The sequence below is a fragment of the Eleginops maclovinus genome, chromosome 6 (genome assembly GCF_036324505.1).
Source record: "Eleginops maclovinus isolate JMC-PN-2008 ecotype Puerto Natales chromosome 6, JC_Emac_rtc_rv5, whole genome shotgun sequence".
Taxonomy (NCBI): Eukaryota; Metazoa; Chordata; class Actinopteri; order Perciformes; family Eleginopidae; genus Eleginops; species Eleginops maclovinus.
In genome coordinates this window covers 20,977,444-20,993,964 of record NC_086354.1, presented here as the reverse complement: position 1 = coordinate 20,993,964, position 16,521 = coordinate 20,977,444, and the positions used below count along the sequence as shown (strand labels likewise).

The 16,521-nt window shown below is 41.0% G+C and overlaps 1 protein-coding gene across 1 annotated transcript in view; it reads left to right on the top strand.

The window, feature by feature from the left end:
- ak5 (adenylate kinase 5) overlaps positions 1-16,521 on the top strand; it is a 61,301-nt gene that overhangs the window by 26,730 nt on the left and 18,050 nt on the right. Inside the window, 2 exon segments of the mRNA XM_063886812.1 lie at positions 2,512-2,602; positions 10,965-11,038. Of these exon segments, the coding sequence (XP_063742882.1) occupies positions 2,512-2,602; positions 10,965-11,038 (165 nt within the window).

Below are 16,521 nucleotides of genomic sequence, written 5' to 3'. Positions count from 1 at the left end.
TAATTATTTTCTCTTGACAAATGAGATGTTAAAGTAAAATGTCCATTAAAAGATACAATTAAATTAAATAGAGTAACATTTAATCAGTGCACATTGTACTATATATAACATGTACATGACAACATACAGTATGGAGGGGTGTATTAGGATTAATAGAAAGCTGGATTAATGGATAATTCCTCCTCATATCTCTCTGAAACACAGAAAAGAATCCTCTTTGTTATATTGTTGTGTTGTCTAAAGAGTAACTGCGTTTTATCTTCTCTGATGACCCGAAACAAAAAACATTTCACCAAATAAACAGATTTTAAAGTTCACCCTAACTTTTGATTGGATGAGTTCCTCCTGCTCTTCAGTAATTAGGACTCAGTGTTTCCTAATGAATGCTATAGCCTCAGGCTTAATTGCTTTGGCTCATTAAAAGTGTTTTGTGTGACAGTAATCCTCTCTCTTGAATGCCAGCTCTGAGAAAAGAAGGCATACGTTTATAGAGAACAATGGCAGTGACTCATTACACCAAATCTTCACGGCTGAATTGAATTGTCTCTACACACGTCTACAAGTCCTTCAATACCCTGCGTCTCGCTGAATTAACTTCTCATATTTCTGTCATTGTGACAACGTTTTCCCATCTCTGACGAACAATTGCTCAGCTATTTTCTTTCTGGGCCGCATTTGGGGGATTTTTGACATTTTGGTTATTTGGAGAAAGTCACATTGACGTACAAATGAAGGTTTGTTTCTCACTCACTCACACACTCACACACTCACACACTCACACACGCACACACACACACACACACACACACACACACACAATGAAGCCTCACCGGAAATTGCAGAAGCAAAGCAGAGATAATTGCTTATGTTGAATCAAACCCGGTCCTATCATTCCAGGAAAAAAGAGCCGATCTAATGAAGTATCCCCCCAGTGAATTGAGCTCCTGCTTGTTCCCCACATGCTGCCAGATACCTCTTGGATATAAACAAACAGCTCGCTCCATCTTTCTTAGAGTCTTATCTCTCTAACGATTCCTGGGATATAAATAGGGTAGCGCCATAGTAACTGTCTAATCAGCATTAACAACTATCAAAGACGCTCTGAAAATAACACCTAGAATTAATTCTTTCTATCTATTAGAGTCTTATTTTTATCTTGTGACTCGTCTTCAGAGTGTGACAACATCAAGGTTTACGTCACATCAGCGAAACTGGACGTTTTTTTCAAGCTGTTTTTTTTACTCTGACTCTTCTGTATTCCTTCAGTCTCCAACCGAAAACAGTGGATGCACCGACCATCTTCCTGAAAAGAGTTGCGAGGTTTAAAAGAAGTAGCTGCTCAAAGATCCTCTGCCTCCTTTAATCTACTTCTTCTTTTTCTTTGAGATCTTGAAATGGAGGATGAGGGCTTTCACTTAGCTTCACCTCTTCCCTTCATCATGAAATGTGTCCGCCCCTTAGCCTATCACGTACAATGTGTTGGAGCGCTAGCCATAGAAGCGCAAGTATTACATAGTGATCTCATTCTGTTATGGGATTGAACAAAGGAGCCCTCTGGAGGGAACACAGGGATTTAAGCCTTTGCAGACCATTTACATGCACTAAACCGATATAACACCCTTTACTACAGGAAAGGGAGAACCCCAAGGGCCTCGTTAAGTAGGACCTTTTTCCACCACTGTGAAAGAGACTGCAGCGTGACAGCTTTTACTTTTTCGGCTTATGATGCCGGATATATTGCTAGTTGTTTTCCTGTAACGCTCTCTAGGGGAATCCTCAGTTTTATCCCTTCTGCATCACGTCAGCAGGTGGACTCTTTTCAGGCTCAGGGGACTCTCCTCCACTGCGCACAGCAGCCTCATTATTAACGCTTGTCACCACAGAAACCACAGGAGGAAGCTGATTGTCCTTATCTTACAATTTAACATTTGACCTCCACCCCTACACCTGCTGACACACATTCATTACTCGGTTTTGGTTACTTCGGAGGGCTGAGATTCACACACCTGAAGGTAGACTGGAAACACAGCAATTATATCCAGTATGGGGGGTGTTTTGAAATCTTTTTGTTATTGTCCACGACGGGTGCAGAGGGAAGACCAAAGAGCACTTTAGCGAGGAGGCAGAAGTCAATCAGATTCCAGCCCGCTCACAAACCACATTCTTCACAGTGAATTAGTGAGTACTGTACGTGCAAAAGAAGACAGCCGGCCTCTGAATAATCCGAAAGGGGAACTAGACGCTGAATTAATCTGGTGTTATGAAAGCTTCTGCTGTGTGTCGAATGCAAAATGACCCCGAGGGTGCGGCTCCCGGCTTCAGAGCGTGTTTCTGATGTCTGATCTTATAATGAGTCTCATTCTGGATGTCACGGCCGTTTAATGGACTGAGCATGTCCGTTCCTGTTGTAGCTTTCAGGTCATGTCATTTCAGTCGTACAGAGAGAATCAAAAGGTCAAAAAGCAAACTAATTATGACAATGTGAATGAACGGCTCTTCTTCTCCTTTCAGCTGGATGCTGACCGAGACGAGGAGGAGGTCTTCTGCGACATCAGCATGACTCTGGACAACAAACTGTTTTCCTCCAAAGAGCCGGCAGCCGGTGAGATGAACACTCATTTTATAACAGCAGTTTTTAAATGTGTCTTACCATAACAGAAACACAAACTAAAAATGTGCCTCTATAAGATCATCCTTGGTTATAATACAGCCTGCAATGATGCAAGCCAGATCAATCTTAATGACAAATAGGATTAAAAACCTGTAATACAAAACATGATGTAGGTTAACAATTGGGGAAGTTTCATTTTAGTTAAACATGTTCCTCTAAGTTTTGATTTCGCTTTTATCAACAGCGACTCAAAGTAAATGCAATAAACCATAAAGATAAAAACTCAGAACAACAAGAAAAATGCAGATATGTTCACATCAAATAAGCCACACCATTATAGCTGCTGGTGCATTAGTTTAACGGGCTAAACCAGGGGTGTCTTTTCACTGAGGGCCACATACAGCACAATACACGAAAGTTCTGGTCTACTCATCTAGAGGTGAGGTATTTCGTCTCATAAGTTCGCAAAATCAATGAAAAGTAGGTAAATGATTCTTGATACTTGAGTTTGCTTTAAGAAAAGATCCCAGCTCTTCATAGGGTTACATTTATTGTGTTACAAAAAGTGTTGGCAGCTCATCTCTTAAAACAGAAGCCTCAGATTGCTGATAATAACAGGAAATACACTGCCCGGCCCACAAAAATGCCACTCTCTGATATTACACAATATTCATTGGACCGCCTTTAGCTTTGATTACGGCACACATTCTCTGTGGCATCGTTTCCACGAGCTTCTGCAACGTCACAACATTTATTTCTGTCTTGCATTAACTTTTTGCCAAGATCTTGTATTGATGACGGGAGATTCGGAGCTCTGCGCAAAGTCTTCTCCAGCACATCTCAAAGATTCTCAATCGGGTTCAGGTCTGAACTCTGTGGGGGCCAATCCATGTGTGAAAATGATGTCTCATGCTCCCTGAACCACTCTTTCACAATCTGAGCCCGATCGATCCTGGCATTGTCATCTTGGAACATGCCCGTGCCATCAGGGAAGAAAAGATCCATTGATGGAATAACCTGGTCGTTCAGTTTATTCAGGGAGTCAGCTGACCTCATTCTTTAGGCACATTGCTGAACCTAGACCAGACCAACTGCAGCAACCCTAGATCATAGCACTGCCCACCACCGGTTTGTGACCTTTCTTTTGGCCGGGCAGTGTATGAAGGGTGTTATGTGAATAAGTTATTGGGCTTCTTTTTTTTTTTAAATCAACCAAGATTTGTTAGGAAATGTTTTCAAATGTAACTATTGAAAAGTGGGCTTATGAACACATGAATACTAAGGTGTATAATCTGTGTAATGGCCAAGGTAAACACAAAACAGGCGGGTTTTCAGTCTGCGATGGCAGACGTGGAGACTTAAAGATCTGGGCTCTTCTTATCCAACATTATAAATGGAAGTAAATGTCACAAAGCTATGAAAGGCCTCCAGCGTTAAATAACTCTCAAATATTGCAGAGAGAAGGATTTGTTTTAGTCATAACAAATAAAGATATCGTTATGTTACACGTGTGTGTATTTATAAATGTTAGACACATTACTCACACAATTTCTTCAGACCAAATGATGACATATTACGCAACAGATATCCATTATAATACCGACAGTCAGAAGAACATCCTCGGGGGGTTTATTGCGCTTTAAGCGGCTGCATGTGTTCAGTGCAGGAATGCAAGAAGACAGAAAAACCCACCAGCTCCCTGGTTACCACCAGAGTTGGCATAGCAACCAGTGAAGCGGGGTTAGCGAAGCTCTGTGAGGGAACACGGGATCAGCGGGGTGAGAGTCAGTCTCAGACGGAGACTATGTGTGTGTTTTATAAAAACCTGATCATTTAGAAGAAGTGTGGATTCAGATCGGTTTGAAACATGGTCTGTCAAGGGGTTTCTGAGCGATATCATGACGGTTTTAGAGAGAGGGACACAGAACTGAGCTGGCAAAACCTCATTGCATTTTCTTTTATTATAATAAAGCAAATGTGAAATCAGTAGCTTTTGCCACATGAGGAATGACGAGTTCTGATCCCTGTGTGTTTTGGTTTCCCTTTGGTTCTTTATTGTGTTTATCTGGCACAGCAATAAGCTGACACAAGCTGCACAGGGAATATCATTTTATCATCCACACCGCAATTTGGTTACGGTCACATCGCAATGACAGCAAATGTACCGACACATAATGCCTACTCCTTCCTACTGATTCATATAAAAGGAAGCATAGCTATCATGAAGGATTTAGATAAAAGGAAAAGTGTTGGTGCAGAACTCAGCTGTCTGGTTTTGAAAGCATTATTTTTGTTCTTATAATAAAGCGTAGGTGAAATCAGGAACTGTTCCCACATATTTTGTAGTCCAGAAGCTTATTGCTGCCTCAAACTCACAGTTTTATTATTCTTTATTTTCAGAGAATAAGTTGGAAAGGAGCGTCTTTACTTTGCTGTTCTGTAGTTATTTGCTCCTTGTTTTGTAGCCACACAAAACTGGACTTGCATTGCCGACACCTGGTTCAGAGAATCGCATTATTCAATATATTGTCATGTTCTAAAAACTACTTCTACCTTTATATTTTGAGAGATATGAGATTATGGAACATTTCCCTCATCTAGACATCTGAAGCACGCCACAAAGAGAGTAGGGTATAGGACGGTTACAAATGTCAATGGGATTTTTAATGAGGGTTTCTGAATACTTTAAATGCACAGACATGCACAGCAGTAAGCGCACAGTGCATACCATTTTATAATTTACATCTCCATACAGTTGCATCGCAATGACAGCAAATGAACTCTAACAGGTCATGATTCATTTATTTTGCTGGATGATACAAAAAGGAAAACATTTTCTATGACTGATTTAGTGTTTCCCGTTCATTACCCACAGTCTAGAGGCCCACCACCGATGCACAATGAACTGCATATTTTATACTTCTAACCAACAAACAACTCAGTGGATAACAGACTGAAGCATTTAACGTTTGGATAGAGTCAATGCCAGTATGAGCTCTAATGCAAATCTCTGGAAATTAAAACACATCCTTCAACTCTTAATTGGTTTAATTAATTAAGCATAGTATACTGATTAAAACCCTGTATTAAATGTGATCATCCTGGGAGAAGGGTCACTCCAGTGGTGTCTCTTTTATCCAGATTCAGGTGTTTTGTGTTGTATTTTTTATCTTTACAGTGTGCATTGAGGGGATAGAGCAGAGGTTGTACAGATTATAAACCCCTTTACGAATGCCTCGTGTGGTTGGCTTGTTTTGTGCTCATCGTTCATGGTGTTGTGCCACACAGTTTGGGCTCAGCACAGCAGAAAGCTGAGTACTAGGTTTTTCCTTCTTTTACAACAAGAAATCTTTAGTTTGTGTGGAAGTTTGGAACAGTTTTGTTTCAGGAGGATATGGCAGCTCAATATAGTTGAGGAAAAGACCGTCTGTTATACTGCGTTTGTTTTGAGAGGAGAGCAGTGAGCGAACTGTTATTGGATAGGTGGGATGTGGCATCATTATTACACTGTAAGTCTGTCAGCTTTTCTCTAGGAACTTCACGTTACGTAATCAAGACATCACATTATCTGCAATCCTTGACATCAAAATTGCCTCATGCTACTCGACAGCCCTTGACAGCAGTCTACTTAATGACAGGACACTGAAACACAGCGGCAGATTGTTATAAACTCTGAACCTCTTGAGCTCGAGAAGCCTGCAAAACCCCCAAAATAGATCCTCGGAAACAGGTGAAATGTGAGGGATCAAGCCAGCATAAAATGCCAGGGCTGCGTTGTAAGGTTTGCTGAGATGCAGGACTCTCAGATGAAGAAATGGATTACATTTAACAGGATTATGTAATCAGGATACCAAAAAAAGTATTCCCTTACAGCAGGGGTGTCGACACTTTTTTCACCAAGGGCCACATACAGAAAAATACACGGAGAGCTGGGCCACTTATAGAGGTGAATATTGCCTCATAAGTTATGTTATAAGTTAGCAAAGCAAATCAAATGTAGGTGAATAATGATCGATACTTTCAAATGGTTTAAGGCAAAAACAGCCTACATCCCATCTGTCTTCAGGGTTTCATTTATTCTGTTGACAGCTCATTCCTTAAAACAGAAGCCTCAGATTGCTGATAATTAGAGTAAATATGAAGGTTAAATTTCAAGCTTGTTTTGTTATCAACTAAGATTTGTTAGACAATGTTTTCAATTCTAAATGACTGAATTTATTTGAAAATGGGGCTCATTAATATATTTTAACATATATATTTGAGAAGGAAAATAGAGACAAACAAAAGTTTAATTTGTGGGCCATATTCCATTATACTTTTAGAATTTGCTGAGGGCCGATTCAAAATGGCCCCGGGCCGTAGTTTGGACACCCCTGCCTTACAGTGACATACAAACAATATGTAATCAAAGTACTGTTACATTTCTAAAAATGGGGGATCACTAGTAGGAAACAAAACAACTAAAAGAGCATATTGTTTTTGTTGTAAAAGTGCAGATTTTATGTCGTCTTTGTAAACTGTACAGTTCTGTAGGCTAACGGCTCGTCCGTTGCGTTGACGCACCTTCCAGAGAACTTTTAATATTGACGAGAACGTTCACTCTCAAAACCGTTCCGGTATGGTACTGCACCTGGGGGGCGCTGGTGGGCCAGTGCAGAATGAATGTGGTCCTATGGAGCCCCACCCATAGATTCCTACATTTCTTTGGATATAATTTTTTTTTAAATCACTGCTATAGTTTTTTAAACATGGAATGGATAATCCTCACAAACGACACATAGCTAGTATTTTATATTCGCTTGATTTTGACTAAAATTAGGTTTTTGTAAATCGGATGACGTCATGCGTGATAAATTGCTTTACGGCACCTTGTGTCTCTCCTTCCCTTTCCTTTCCCTCGCAGCAACAGCTGCATACGATCGCAGCTGATTTGGCTCCGTGGGACCAAAGCCCGTCTACGGAATATACGTCAATATTAAAAGTTCTCTGGCGTTGTTGATGTTCTGTGGACAGGTACCACAAAGCGTATTCTTCGGTCGTAACCAGTCGTGAGTTCTTCATTGACCAATCGGCTTTCATTAGCCAGATGCTAGCAGAACCTGGGTCGCAACTGCCCAACCTGTAAGAAAACAAAAGGCTATGACCCCCAGATTATTCCACTTTTGACGAAAAATCCCTGTCGACCTCTCGGAAACCACAGTAGTATTTTGGATTTTGTAGACGATATGCTAGGAGAATGATGTAGCTAGCCGCCTAGCTCCATAGGGGTCCATGTATTCTGCACTCGCCCGCGATCGCCCCCTAGGTGAACTGCAGCCAAATTCGGTACAATGGGGGTGAATAGAGAGTGAAGGGGCTTTCCGTAGACGGGCTTTGCACCTTCCCATTCACTTTGAATGGGGTGACGTCAAGCGTTGCCGAACTGCATTGTGGTTCCGTTGCTTTGCTTTAGCTCCGTTGTTCGCGGTGGAAGTTGAGAAAAGTTCAACTTTTCAAGCGTCGACGGAAGCGCCATCCAATGAAATCCCGTTTATGCAAATATGCCCCTGCAAGCGCTAGCCAATCAAACCACGTGTATGTGTGTTCGGGGCGGGGGATTAATGTGATTGGTTGTTGGTCGCGTTAACCCCAAGCGCCAGACACGCCCACCGGCAAGCGTCAACGCAACGGAACCGTGTGTACGCTGCGGAGTGAATATCCTGCCTGAATCTGCTTTATGGTTTTCTCTAAAACCGTCTCACTTTTTTATTCAGTAGGTGATATGTTCATGAAATAGTGTGTGTGAGCTTAACTGTGTGTGTTAAACCAAAGCCCGTCTACGGAAAGCCCCTTCACTCTCTATTCACCCCCATTGTACCGAATTTGGCTGCAGTTCACCTAGGGGGCGATCGCGGGCGAGTGCAGAATACATGGACCCCTATGGAGCTAGGCGGCTAGCTACATCATTCTCCTAGCATATCGTCTACAAAATCCAAAATACTACTGTGGTTTCCGAGAGGTCGACAGGGATTTTTCGTCAAAAGTGGAATAATCTGGGGGTCATAGCCTTTTGTTTTCTTACAGGTTGGGCAGTTGCGACCCAGGTTCTGCTAGCATCTGGCTAATGAAAGCCGATTGGTCAATGAAGAACTCACGACTGGTTACGACCGAAGAATACGCTTTGTGGTACCTGTCCACAGAACATCAACAACGCCAGAGAACTTTTAATATTGACGTATATTCCGTAGACGGGCTTTGGTCCCACGGAGCCAAATCAGCTGCGATCGTATGCAGCTGTTGCTGCGAGGGAAAGGAAAGGGAAGGAGAGACACAAGGTGCCGTAAAGCAATTTATCACGCATGACGTCATCCGATTTACAAAAACCTAATTTTAGTCAAAATCAAGCGAATATAAAATACTAGCTATGTGTCGTTTGTGAGGATTATCCATTCCATGTTTAAAAAACTATAGCAGTGATTTAAAAAAAAATTATATCCAAAGAAATGTAGGAATCTATGGGTGGGGCTCCATAGGACCACATTCATTCTGCACTGGCCCACCAGCGCCCCCAGGTGCAGTACCATACCGGAACGGTTTTGAGAGTGAACGTTCTCGTCAATATTAAAAGTTCTCTGGTTAAACTGAACATTTTCTGACTGCTCAGATTGTATTTCTGCTTCTTTTAACTTTAGTATGTGTTTCATTGTTGGTGTATAGGCTACTGCTTCGTGAAAGGCAGGTTTTCCTACAAAGGAAATCCTTTATGATCCTAAATATCTAGTTTTTGTCTTTTCTAAGGTCACACTGTTCTGTAAATCACACGGTGAACACAAATGTACATCTGATTGATATTTATTTTCTCTTGTGTGTATCTGCAATGCTTTTGATATTGAGGTAATCCAAAAGTCAGGTTACATTACTCACACTAGGGTTACTGATTACAGGTTTTTACAGTTAACTAGAAATTGTTACGCAATACATTTTCAAAGTAACCCTCCTGACCGTGGCCACAGTTTATATGTTGCTTCTGAAACTGTATCTGTAAGTTCAGATGCAGTGTGTTGCTGTTCGGCTTTGTGTGTGTATATATGTTTTATTTATGTGTATATCTGTTCTTAACCAGATGTAAAAAAACACATTTCCCTCTGGGACAATCTAAATCTAAAGATAACCACTCAATAACCATGCAGAAAAAAAACATTAAGTTCTCCTTTAGATATGTTTTACATCAAATCCAATCTTTTTTCCTCATACATTTAGAGTCCACTCATACAGCAGTTATGTTGATGTGGTATCCTGCACTAATGTACAGCACCTAGCTGTGCCCTGCATTGGAAGAGCAGCATGACATCTGTGCATTTGTCAATGTACATTTCCTGCATATGTTGGCTGTATTGAAGCCTCACTATAGGAGTTCCACACCTAGGAAAAAAAATTACCCTGAGTGGAGTGCAATTTGAAGGGTCTATTATGAGAAATCTCCAGCTTCAACCTTTAATGTTCAGCTCATATTTAAAAACAAAGGAAAGCTGCAGGAAACAAAAAATGAAATGTAATCATATTGATATCAGATTTGAAGCAGGTTCAGGAAAACTCTTTAAGAGAAATTTACTGACGCTTCTGTAGCGGCAGTTTTTCTCCTGGGAGAACTGTCGCTCTCCTCCGTCTTCAACCTGTAATTATGTGGAGCAAACTGAGGTGTTGCTGATGGCTGCAGCCACTGCCACCTGACAGATCTGGCCCCAGGAAAACAAAAAGCTACCCACTGTCAAACCTCAGCCCCTCTGCCCTCTGACATGTTGCTGTCTCCGATCCTCCTCTCTGTAGATCTGATGCATCCTGACACTTTTCTACACAACGAAATTAAGCAGTGCACCACTGCCGTCTCTCTGTGGCATCTGCCTGAACGTTTGAAGCTGCTTCCTCGCAGAAACTAAAGCAGATCTCCGGCGTCTGGGAAAAAAAACTGCCGAGGGGAAATGTTATTCACGACCCAGTTCCACCGAGGAAGGAGACAAAGAACGGTCGCAGCTGCTATCTGAACATATGGAGTTTAGATTCAGTTTATGCAAATCAACCTTGATTTGTGGATTTTATATCCTCCTCAAAATACAGATGTGAAGCTGCATATAAACTTCTGGAAGCTTGTTGTGGCACTGCGTCTTATGAGACTTAATGAGCTGTATTATAGGGAGATGATGCAATACATATCCAGACATCTGTTGTGATGTGATTCTGGCAGCTTACAGTGGCCTACATATGATCCGAGACACGCTTTTGATTTTGTCAGGTTAAAGCAGTTTGCATTTTCCACAAGTCACCTGAGGTGATGTACAGTAAGCTGAGAGTTTGATGGGTGTTTTTCTGTGCTCAGGTCCCAGTGAGCTGGATCTCAGTCTGCTGGGGGAAACCGGCAGCCTGGCAGATGTTGCCTGCAAGTATGATGAGGTAAGATTGCTCTTCTTTTAGAATGTCAAATGTGTTTTGCTACCAATTTTTACCTTCTGTTGAGATGGAGATACTTTTCTTTTTGTTTGTTTGCATTTTCTAAAAGCTAAACTGCTCTAATACAGCCATTTTTATGTTTCCTATTCATACTGTAAGACGCAAAACAAATACAGGAACTTTATGTGTTAAGTAAGACATGAAAACCTTTAAATTATGATTCTCTAACTGTTAGGATGAGCCACACAAACAGGGATGCTTTTCCTAACACGTTGCAGTACGGATAACACTTGCTAAAACTTTCACATCTGGAAAACACTTTAAGACAGGTACTGTTATAAAGAACAGGTTCAGGTTATTTATTTAGTATTCAAACAGTGTTTGTTTCCTAAGACAATACAAACATTGGTGCGTTTTTTTTGCACTTTATTTTTGCAATTTGCCAAATGTTTTATATTATGAAAACGGTTCAAATTTCAGTCAATAATTGTCAATTCACCGAACATGAAAGTCCTTGAACTTCTACACTTTCTTAATGGATTATTTGATAGTTTTGTTTTATGCAGATACTCAATCCGTTTAATAATGGCACTAAAAATCAGCCCAGAATCAAACATCCTTTAGCAGCACAGTGAAGTAACATCTACAAAGTACCGAAGCAATCAAAGGCGACACAGCTCTTCCCCTGCGTCCTCAGCCCGGGGTGATATGTTATTGTCCACAGATGTCGTCACAGCGTTTAAATATTAACCATCCATGTTCCCAAACACATTTTCCCTCACAGCCGGGAGCTTTGTTACAACAACAACCTGCCGGGTGTCTCCAGCGCTGCATGGCACTTCGTGAGGATTCCTAATAAAACACTCTTAGGCTGATTGATCATAATTGACCAATGTCACCCACAAAGGCACATTCAGAGCCAGGATGATGCAGGGATATCGATACAGTTTGCTTGTTGAGGACGAGGGGAGTGCAAACAAAAAACACGAGTTGATTTCATTGCAGACGCATCGTCCCCGAGCAGCACTTCCTGTGGCGAGCGGCGATTTTCCTTTTCTGTGAAGTGGAGCGAAGACACAGTGCATACTTGTCATCCCATATTTGTGGCTTCAGATTTGAGATTCTGTGTGGCAATTCACAGAAGGGCAGAGCGGCTATTTTGGGTCTCTGTTGTCACATCTCTTCGACATTTTACTCCAAATATTTTTTGATTTTAACCAACTTTACTTTATCAGTGATGAAAAGAAAGCTAAGTTCAGTTTCTGAGTCCATTTTGTTGTTTTCAGACTGAAATATCTCAATGTCTTTTCCCACATGGTGTGTAGCAGAACTGCGTCACAGTGGTTATGAATGTGTGTCTTTATGCATCAGGTTCCATTGATGATCGCCTTCATACAGCATCCTCTTCCCAGGCATTAAGAAAAACACCCTCTTTTTTACGGTGTTTTAGTGTATGTGTTTACATACATATCTAGCCTCCATCACGTGTTTGCAAAATGGCTGTGCATGTGTTTCCCTCTGAGTCACCGCACCAGTTGGTGTACCCACATGCCAAGCTGACACCCACTCCCCCACACTGACGCAATTTATTTAACACTCACAGAACTCGACTTTACTTTACTCTGCGTCTCTTTACTCCATGTAACTGCAGCTCCCATTTACACTGAGCACGCTGCAAACAGCCACATGTCTCAATCACAGAAGTCCGTTTCTGCAGGATTAGAGGTCGACAGATTCTCGGGAGGGGGTGTTTTGTTCAGTCCTCTGTCTGCAGATGACGGCGGGCTGTTCTGGGGGCATTTGCTGATAGGCAGCTGTCTCCAAATCACAAACAGTTCCATGAAAATACAAAAACAAGACGGCTTCATTGCTTAGACACATTATGAGAACAAGGAGGGAATCAGTATTCCTTCAATAGCCTCTGAGATGCTTGGGCTGAGATTTGGATAATGTCACATATTATACAATTATTGATAAAGCCAGGATATTGAACAGTTGAATATTGATATACTACTACTATGATATACAAAAACTAAAACAATATCTATCTCATAAAACAGTATCCATGATGGCTGTATGTTGACCAGCCCTCCACCTAGTTTTGGAAATCTTTAGAGAAAACTTTTTGAAAACATTTGGTAAATCTTCTCAGAGACTGAAACATCTTTTGGGACTTTTTTTAATGTTTTAATTTGACTGTTCATCATGTAGTTCAAGATTCAAAGGTTTATTGTCATAACATATACACAACCACGGTGTAATTATGTAATGTATGAAAAATGTTGCTCAACAGTGCAATTTACTAGACTAGTCTAGTTCATTGTGAGACCTATTTGTACCAAAGTTAGGTGAATTTCTTTCAACACTACTGCACGTTTTGTCTTCCTAATAAGATATATTTACTAAATGTATTAAACCCTAACTTTAGAGGATCTTCCTGTTGACAACAGCGAGGTGAAATAACTTTGGCATGTTGTGAGGACATGAACAGAAACGTTTATTTCTCTGGCAGGCGCTCATCTCACGCTACATTTCTGTGCACATCAGGTGTTTTTCCTCTCAGAGCAGACACACAGTTTTCACACGTTTGAATACTTTTTGTTGGGAAGTGATATGAAACACGGAGGTGAGGAAGCACAAAAGGTGTTGTTAGGACTCATTTTAAAGTCTGCATGCCTGAGAAACGTGTCTGTGGAGACAATAGATGCCTGTTCTGTCAGATTTCTGTAAATGTGTTGCATCATTTGAACAGTTTCTTCTGCCAAGGCTGATCGTGAGGTATCAAGTTTTGCTGGATAATGCAGCTTCCAGTTGGTTTAGAGAAATCAGGATTGTTTTTGTTTTTTTCTCCATACTCTACAACTTGCTTGCATGCTCGCTTTCTATTTCCCTTTTAAATGACCCATTAGCATTTTCATTTCAAAGAGCCATTAACATTTTGATTTTGAACCCTACGGGAAATATTTGATAAACTGTTCCCTCAAATTGCCCCAAATCAAATTACAAATCACTCATTCATATTATTTAAATCAGCAATTCAAAGTCATTATTTTCTTCCATTTATCCGGTCATTTGTGACCTGAAGATTTAACAACCTTACTCTGTTTTGTTTCTCCCCTCAACACTCTCACTGCAGCTCTGTTGAATGAGATAGAGTTTTGTTTTATCTTTTATTGTCTTAGTCAACGCTTGGATAAACTGCAGTTTGGCCGTCGGCTGGTTAACATTGTGTTTATTAATTGACATTCCATAAATATTCATATGTATTGACATAACAGACTGCATTGACAACATGTTTCTGTTACGGTGTATCACTTCTCTTCACTGCAGTACCTGATGGAGAGGAGTTAAACGGGGGCAATTAGCAATTAGCATCATTAGGGAATCAGATCCTAATGGTGTGTGTGATTTTTCTTAACAATATTGTCACAGACACCTAATTTGTCATTTCATCAGCTGGCCGTATGCTCAATTACCATTTGTTACCTCATTTTGAGTTTTGAGTGAGATGATATTGTGATCAATGTGAATCTTCTTTTTTCCTTTCCCATTCGATCCATTATTAACAGAAAAGGTCATTAACAGCTTTATATTACTTGAAAGACACAATAAATGAGCAATACCAGAACCAGGGGATGATATATCTCCCTATATTAGAGACTTAGAGGTGGCAGTACTTTTTTCCAATTCAGAAATAGCATGTAATGTATTGCACCCACCCCCATAGTAATCCCTGAAGATCTGCTTAACCGTAGAAACTAAACTTAACCAGCTGTTTTTTATTTTGGGTCTCTGTTGTCACATCTTATGGACATTTTACTCCAAATATTTCTTGCTTTTAACCAACTTTACTTCATCACGAATGAAAACAAATCTAAATCCATTTTGATGTTTGCAAACTGAGATATTTCAACGTGGAAAATGTTTTTTCCGAAGATGATATATCTCCCTATATGAGAGACTTGGAGGTGGACACACCTTTTCCAATTAAGAAATAGCATCTAGTGTATTGCATCCACATGCAATTCTATTTCTTAGCAATACTTGAAGATCTGCTTAACAATAAAAACTTGACTAGCAGTTTTCCTCGCAAGACTCTACTCCCAACTTCACGGTGAGCAAAGAGCAAACTGTGCATCATGTGAATGCAGCTTTAGGGGGATTCTTATTAGCCTGGTCCTACCAGACTCTTGTACTGCATTTCATTTGTACAGAGAGTCTGGCCACTCCCCATTGACAAGTGTTTTCTACTTGAAAGCGGGTACTCTGTTGAAGTTTAAAACTTTGGATCTGCCCAGTGCCACTCTGGATCTGCCATAACCAATCGCAGCGTTGCCACAGCGAACCGAATGGCTTCTTTCGCATCTTTCTACGCCGCCATTGCTGAACTACAACTCAGACTCGCGCACGACCTCAACGTCATCGTTCTCAGCCACTCCCTCTGCTCACTGATTGGACAGGTAAAGATTGGTCAGAGAAAACCCAGGCAGAGTACTGAAGGGAAATGAAAATTGAGCGGAAGTACGTAGGAGGGCGAACCAGGTTAGATTCTCATCAGCTTACTATATTTCACAACCAGTGCGGTGTCTGTGTCCTGCTAATGCAAAGCGGGCGGGATACCTGCCTTTTTACTTTCTAATCAAAGTTTACTAAGATGAAATGTGTCACAAAATGCATCACTTTGTTCCCCTAAAATCCTCCCACTGAGTGTGTAATGACTATTTTCTGAGATTTAAATTATTCTCTTGCTCAAATCAACCTTTTTCAAAGCATTCAAAACATGACATTGTGAAACGTTTAGAAGTAGTACGGACTAAATTGGCCATCTCAGAAAGTGGTGGAGCGTGTCCCCAGCGTCCCCAGCATAAATCACAACTTTGGTCACGGCTTTAAATAATAATAATTATACTATCTTCCTTTTCCTTCACAAAGATTTCAGGTTGTCCGGCTTTTGTGTGTTTGTGTGTTTCCGGTGTCAGCAGACAGTCGGATCCTAAGAATTCATGGTTTTTCATTATGCCACCACTTGAGATATCCACACGGGTAATGTGTGATGCAGACGGCCAAAGCTGAGGAGAATAACCATGGAAACCTGAGGCAAGAAAGACCTGAGGGAGAAATCATTTTTGAAAATGGTCTCAAATATCCGAACCAGTTGGATGTGCGCTTGAATCAAATGACTCAGACTGTCCTTTGGAGGACATGCATAATGTCCATCAGCCAATTATTTCTGCTGCCATGTGTTTGTAACTCTGTGATTGTGATTCAGAGAGTATGGCTGCTGAGGGTTCCTCCTCTTCCTCCTCCTCCTCATCTTCCTCCTCTTCCTCCTCCTCCTCCAGGCTCCACCATGTGTCTGCTCCGGGGAGACTGAGGTTTCATCCAGCACTGTATTCATCTCTCAATAATATTTCATCTCTTTCAGTCTCAGACTTTCCAAAGGGCTATTGCTTCTAAATACCCTGGCCACTCTCTCCTACATAAAA